The 7,550-nt window shown below is 43.2% G+C and overlaps 1 protein-coding gene across 2 annotated transcripts in view; it reads left to right on the top strand.

Moving 5' to 3' along the window:
• Positions 1–4,763: 4,763 nt before the first annotated feature.
• Positions 4,764–7,550, top strand: part of LOC142496677 (uncharacterized) — a 66,648-nt gene continuing 63,861 nt past the window's right edge. The window contains exon 1 of one of the 2 annotated variants that reach the window (XM_075603425.1): positions 4,764–5,398. In XM_075603425.1, the coding sequence (XP_075459540.1) occupies positions 5,019–5,398 (380 nt within the window). In that variant the 5' untranslated portion in view covers positions 4,764–5,018. The remainder of the gene's footprint in view (positions 5,399–7,550) is intronic. The other variant, XM_075603426.1, reaches the window with a different exon arrangement.

Raw genomic sequence — 7,550 nt, 5'->3', positions numbered from 1 at the left:
TGTTCCCTCTAACAACGCAGATCCACGGAGCTCAGGTATAGGTAACACAGGGATTTAACGTTACGTAAGTTAGGTCCGAGCTAAACCTGGTGTTACTCACGTCCAGACCCTGACATAGGTCTGGATAAGTGTCAGACCACAGTTAGGTATGATGTAACCATCATATTGTTCTTTAGGGGGTTCTTTTCCTCGCCTGTCTTCTCTTTTCTTTAACTTTAATTAAACCCCAATTTAGGGCCTGCATGAGAGTAACGCTGCCTTTCGGTAAGAAAGGCTTAACGTCATGTTGTTTGAAGCTAACGCAAGGCAGTGCTAACTTAACATGGCAGTGCTAACTTAACATGGCAGTGCTAACTTAACATGGCAGTGCTAACTTAACATGGCAGTGCTAACTTAACATGGCAGTGCTAACTTAACATGGCAGTGCTAACTTAACATGGCAGTGCTAACTTAACATACCAGTGCTAACTTAACATGGCAGTGCTAACTTAACATGGCAGTGCTAACTTAACATGTCAGTGCTAACTTAACATGGCAGTGCTAACTTAACATACCAGTGCTAACTTAACATGGCAGTGCTAACTTAACATGGCAGTGCTAACTTAACATGGCATTAATGAGATAAGTAACAGACGTTGTTTTTGCATAGATTTATATAGTTACATAGTAGTTGCATATATTTAGCTTTGTGGATACCTGTTAAACCAGGGCTGTCCAAAATACAGTGCAGCCTGGCGGGTTCTTCTGTCCGGCCTGCCGGCCAGGATTGATGGTAAAAGGACATGAGGGGAGAGCTGGTGGGTGAGGGGCCTGTGCGGGTGTGGGTGAGGGTCCTGTGCTGGTATGGGGGAGGGGCCTGTACTGCCTCTTCAGTGCAGCTCCCACACTTGACTGCAGCAGGAACTCTCGCGTGGCTTGCCGGGCCAATAGGAGTGCCCATTTAGCCATCGTGTGCGATCCTGCAGCAGTCAGGTGTCGTAGCAGCATGGAAGAGGCAGCCTGGGCCCCTCCCCCACGCCAGCTCTCTCCTCATGCTGCCTCACTGGTTCTGACTCCGGTCTGGATCCCTCCTCATCCGTAAGAGTGTGAATAGAGTGGGGGGGAATATTAAGTGTGTGTGTGTGTGTGTGTGGGGGGGGGGGGGTTGTGGGGTAAGATATGAAGTGTGAAGCATAACTTCAGTGTAAGGGGCCCCCGGGCAGTTCACTTACCTGCCTGCCCTCGTCCCGTGACATCATGACATAGCTGCGTCATGTGATGATGGGTTGTTATGGCAATGCATCACCTGTGATGTCGCTGCGTCACGTGATATGTCGCTATGATGACACAACGTCGCAGAAGCAGTGCTGCAGGCTTACAGAGGCTCCATGCTCTCCCCGGTAATCGGTTTCATTGTATGGAAGAGCACAGGGCCTCGGTATCCGCTTGGGGGGTTATGCATCCCAGGGGGGACCAGTAGTTATGCCACTAGTTTAGGGGGGGGAGATATGAAGTATGTAAGGGGGGAGATATAAAGTGTGTGAGGGGCAGGGGACATATGAAGTGTGAGGGGGAGGGGACATATAAGGGGACATATGAAGTGTGTGAGGTGGAGGGAAGATATGAAGTGTGAGGGGGAGGGGTGTGAAGTATGTGAGAGGGAGGGGAGATATGAAATGTGTGAGGGGGAGGGGTGTGAAGTATGTGAGAGGGAGGGGAGATATGAAATGTGTGAGGGGGAGGGGAGGTATGAAGAGTGTGGAGGGGGGATAAGCGTGAGGAAGGTAGGGAATGAAATAGAGAAGAGGTGAGGACACGAGGGAGAAAGATAGAGGGAAGACTGAGTTTACCTCTGACACGTGGCATAGAGCTATGTTTTATATGAGTATTTTTCATAATGTATGGTACGTAGTGTCCGAATTAAGTACAGTGAAATCTAACCGGGCCCCTTATATGATATGAGTTTGATACCCCTGTATTAAACTGAGGATAACTAACGGACGTTACCAGCCCATATTTATCGAAGCTCCGTGGATCTGACCCTTCGAAGTGTACAGTGTTCAGAGAGACAGCTGATGCTCTGTTATTTGTCTGTCTATTATTTTATTTTTTTTGCATATTTCCTGTAAAAGATATATTGCATTTTCAGCAGGGTGTTGTTTATTTGTAAAATCCGATGCTTTGTTCAGGAGATAATGAGCAGTGGGAATATTCCGTGTCTGAGAGGTCAAAGTTCAGTTCTCCCTAGAGCCCAGGTTACCATGGTAACCTGAGATGCTAGAGATTAAGAACATTATTTGTAACACTGACAAATGCTCAGCGGGCATGATACAAGCACCAAATGAGTTAAACTTGTAGGATTCTGGGGTGGATTGCTGCTTTAAGCAGAGATAGGAGGTGTGGTTGGTAGGTTACATACGGTATAGTATAGCTAGATACTGTATATGCTGAATTTAGTAAGCATCTTTTTATAATAAGATTTATATACTGTATACACACTGCTCAGACAAAAATGGGTCTCCTTTATTTTTCGTCATCTCGTGCAGAATAAACACAAAGTTTTCATGAAAATTTGAACAATCTTAGGTCTGTCACAGTATATTTTTACATTTAAGAATTATTTGATAATCTAATATATGTTCTTTGGAGTTAGTGACAGAATGATGACCAAGAGCAGAGTTCTAAAATGGTGTTTAGTGAGGAAGATAAGCATGTTATAAAGTGATTGAGACAGAGCAAAACGCTTACAGACAATGTTTCCTAATATAAAGGATGGTCGCTAGAAGGACTGAGAAAACGAATTCATAAAACAATGTTATCATTCAGAAATGGGAGGAGCTGGATCAATGCGTTATCGATTATGCAATCAGACAGTGACGTCCTCGTCTTCGGGCGCACGTTTCAGCACGAGGACATTTTGAATACCCACTTTGAGCCATACTTAGAACGCAAAGTTTATAGCGATGGTCGTGTTTCAGATTAGATTACAACAGTTTAACACATTTACGAGCTACAAAGGAAAAACTCCATATTTCTCGTTTAATGACCATGAACCTCCCGCGGTGTATCTGGTACTTGTTGACATAATATAATACATTATTCTACGTCTGTGAATGGGGAAAGCACATCATAGTTGTATATGAGTAATGACTCACTTTAGTATAGATGTCCATAATAAGCTCTATACAGCTGCACATAAATAGATACATAGTACAGATGTAGCAGGCACCGTTGTTCCATTCTGTAGAGCTGATAATTTTCACCAACACAGCCATTGTGTGCTGTGGAAACTCGGTGAGATACTGCGTTATATCCTGGGATATGTTGTGCTTTGGGGGCGGTGGGGGGAGGGAGATAGAGAAGCCTGCTACATATGTACTCTATATCAAGGTAAATGGAGGACTTTGGTTTAGTTTTGTGCAAAGAAGTGCTCCGTAGAGCTTTTTACAGCAGGGTCTTTCTGTAATTGTACATAATTGAGTACTCACTATAGCTACATAATTGAGTACTCACTATAGCTTTATACACAGATGTGCTCAGAACAGTTTAATAAAAGTGGAGGCTTAATAATGCTATAAATAAAGAGTGGTCCTGTGGTACTTATATATCTAAAGGCGATTGCAGTGCAGCTATATGAGTGTTCCTATACTATATATTAGAGCTCAGCTGCAAACGTGTGTAGGATCAGTATATCTGTGTACCTTACACTGACAGACCCAAAATAGTCGTATATAAATTAATGGGAGCTTGAAACCAAGCTGGGGTTTCCAGTTGTCCAGCAGCTGCCCAGGTTACGTACACAGCGTTGTTTCTATGGAGACAGTGTTGCTTTAAGCTTCATATTTAAATTCCAACCCTAATGAACATTTTTTTCCAGCGGGTGTTAGCTTATCCCTGGAATGTTTATCCCGCTAATAATTGCCACTGTCCCAGGATTAACATTCGAGGTTGCACAGAGGGAGTTGCAGGTAACTCTAACGATTCCTTGCTTCTTGATACAGGAATATGCAGGAACACCTGGACGGAAAGGTCAATGGATGAGCAGATATTTATTGGAGGACTTATAAAAAGATGGAGCTGCATGTAGCTGAAGGACATATACCGTGGTGAGCATATAACTGGGGGAGGGGGACTCCTATACAGTAGCTGGGGCTGGTCAGTGGAACAAGTTGCTCACATGGATTCTTTAGACTGCAGACATCTGATTTATCACTAGAGGGAACCATTGTTACACTATCACCTTTAATACTGTAGCGATTCGCATACCTTCTGAAGTGATGATATTTGACGCGGAGAGTGCCACCACCAGCCAGGTAGAGACCAAGGTGATAAATGAAGGAATGCCCGCTACCTCCCACTTCTAATTTCTCTCTTCATTTCACCCCTGTCATTTCATCGTGCATCACCTCAACTACCCTCCTTTGTCATATTTTTTTTACCTGAAACGCCTTCTGCATTTCTATCTATTCCAGGCACCCAAACACAAGCATAGCAAATATTGAACATATAAACACATACACATAGTAAATACATACAGAAGCACCCAGGCATAGTGCTTGATGGATAGGTGTTTAAAGTCGCTGACTATCTACGTTTCATTCATGATATGCACAGAGTTTTCCTGTGTCACAGACCGTCCCCAGCTTCAGAAGAGCTTGGGTTACACTAGCAGCTGCTGATTCTGCGTTTGGTATCCGTTCCAGACAAACACAAACTCCCCCTCCTTCCCCTTATCTCTGTCACCACTTCTGTGCCTTTAATGTGTGTATCTCTCTCAGCCTAGTCACAGCTTCACATTATTTCCGTTTGGTTCCAGGATCTGTTCCATATTTTTTACCCTTCTTTTTTTTTTTTTTACAGTATCACACGAGGGGGTGAGCGACGGGCAAGAGAAGACCAGCAAGGCCAGTTACAATACAAGTAACTGACAAGCAGAGGAACCTCACAGTGGTGCGTAGAGATACTTCCTGTCACTCTACTTCATACTGCAGCTCAGGAAGTTGCCTGATTGCTTTTTAAGTGTTGCTTCTGGTTTGATCATGAGTTTGACCATGCTGGCTGGGGATATAAGTGCGACCCGTCAGATACCAGAGCTGCAGGTGCCAAACCCATCGGACAGTGCCTCCGGCTCGTCCAGCTGCTACACCCCAACCCACCGTCGCAGACGCTTTAAGATGAGACGTCCAAAGTCTTCACGGAGCAGGGAAACAGGAGAAAGCTTAAGCTGTGCCAGGAATCCGGACTACCTGCAACTACCATCCATAGAGATAACTCCATCCAGCGACGAAGACAGCGCGCAGTCCAACTCCTCCACTCCTAGCACATCCCCAAGGCGAAAAGGCCTCAGGCTGAAACATTGGGGGAGCAAGCAGGTGACCGATGGGACAGAGGTAGAACTTCAAGTGCACAGTGAAAGCAGGTAAGGAAATGTCTTCTCACCGGTGTTCCCAATCTACTCCTGCCTTCTCTTGCGCCTCCTGATGCTTGTTATGATTGCGTGTGCATACTAATGTATTTATATTTAGAAACTGTGTGGGGATACAGAGGAAAGATTGTAATATTTCATACAGAGGCAAATTGTGATATGGATATAGGGGAATTAGTATAGTACTGCACATGCAGGGGATGCGCCCGGTACACCTATACAACTGGATGTAGAGAAAGGCTTGGCGTGTGTGGTAACCTGCGTGTATCAGACACACATTCAGTGCTAGATGTAGGGGAATGATTGGCGTGTGTGGTAACATGCGTGTATCAGACACACATTCAGTGCTAGATGTAGGGGAGTGATTGGCGTGTGTGGTAACCTGCGTGTATCAGACACACATTCAGTGCTAGATGTAGGGGAGTGATTGGTGTGTGTGGTAACCTGCGTGTATCAGACACACATTCAGTGCTAGATGTAGGGGAATGATTGGTGTGAGAGTTATTCTTAGCTCTCTTTCCCATGCCGTGTTATGAGCGCGGTCCAGCTGTGCTTCGCTTGCCATTCTGTGGATTCCCTTGAGGAGATCGCAGGGAAATAACCCTCCTACTGAGGCTGCTAATTTAGGGATTTTTGTTTCCATAGCAACGGGGCACAGACCTCACTGCTACAAACCGGCTGCACATAACATCTTAAAAGTTTTGAACATTGAACAATGCTCTGCAGTCTGTGTATATTTATTGTTCATGCGGTGCATATGTGGGAGAGTATATAAGTATATGTCTTGGTAAATACTACAGTAGAGATGGCGTAGGTGATATGCATTTGTATTTTAAATCATCTAACTTATTGCCATCCAATCAAACTTCTCCAAAGGTATTAAATATACTGTATACTGTATATCATATGTAATTTTGGTACCATCTATAGCTTGATCCCATGAATGGGTATGGTGTAGCAAATGTCCTTTTTATTATGGGCAGTGACATAATTGGATTTCTGAAGCACATTACTAATTATGTCGGCCAGTCTCTATTCATGTGCTTTCTGTCGTACACAAACTGATGTGGTGCCATGAACTAACTACAGATTGGATGGATTGTCTCACAATGGGAAACTGTACCACCTTGCAAGAGAATACTGACCAAAAGGAGAACATGTCATGGAGAACTTTCAGCTTCAAGTAGTACACTCTTCTGTGTAACAAAAAAAACAGGATAGGTAGCGCTAACTAGACTATAATGAGTGGGTATGTGACTGGTTAAAAATGAAATAATAAATACACGAGTGTGATACTAGAACAATGAACCGTATATATTGTAATACAAAGATATAAGTGGCTGCCTCTGATACAACTCTGACCCCCTGATCAGAGAGACACTAGATGAACAAAGAATACGTACTGTATCTGTGGCGCCTAACACATATATATATGTAAAAAAGGATATGTACAGCCAAGACTGATGGATGTGCAGATCTCAGGATGTCTCCAAATGGTGATATTTGTGCTTAAAAAGAACAAATAAAGTGCATAGCAAAATACTGTGTGATAAACAGGACAAACATAACATATATATATAATCTGTCTGGTGAGTGGGCAATTCTACCATTGAGGCAGATATATCAGTTTGACCTATCTCATTTTACATGAATTCATGTACAATTCATGTTATTTTTATATGTAATTTTTTATGTCTTTTTATTAAATGCCTAATTAATCTGTTCACATGTTGATTATCTCAGCTGTTTGTTATATGTTATGTTTGTCCTGTTTATCACACAGTATTATGCTATGCACTTTATTTGTTCTTTTTAAGCACGAATATCACCATTTGGAGACATCCTGAGATCTGCACATCCACCAGTCTTGGCTGTACATATCCTTTTTTACATATATCTATATGTTAGGCGCCACAGATACGTATTCTTTGTTCATCTACACTCTTCTGTGTGGGACATCTCTCAGTCCATGGTATTATACCATGTCTTTTTATTCTACATTTAAAACGTAGTGTGGCAACCAATCCCAAATAGGCATGAACCCAGGTTACCAATTTTTTTAATCAGATGAGATAGGCGCACTTGGGATTAACCATTTCACCTATTAGTGAAAAACTAGGTGGTTGAGGTGGTGCGGTTGCTCATG

Source organism: Ascaphus truei, chromosome 6, assembly GCF_040206685.1.
Source record: "Ascaphus truei isolate aAscTru1 chromosome 6, aAscTru1.hap1, whole genome shotgun sequence".
In the NCBI taxonomy this organism is placed as follows: Eukaryota; Metazoa; Chordata; class Amphibia; order Anura; family Ascaphidae; genus Ascaphus; species Ascaphus truei.
The sequence above is the reverse complement of the archived record's forward strand: the minus strand, read 5'-3'. Positions and strand labels throughout refer to the sequence as shown.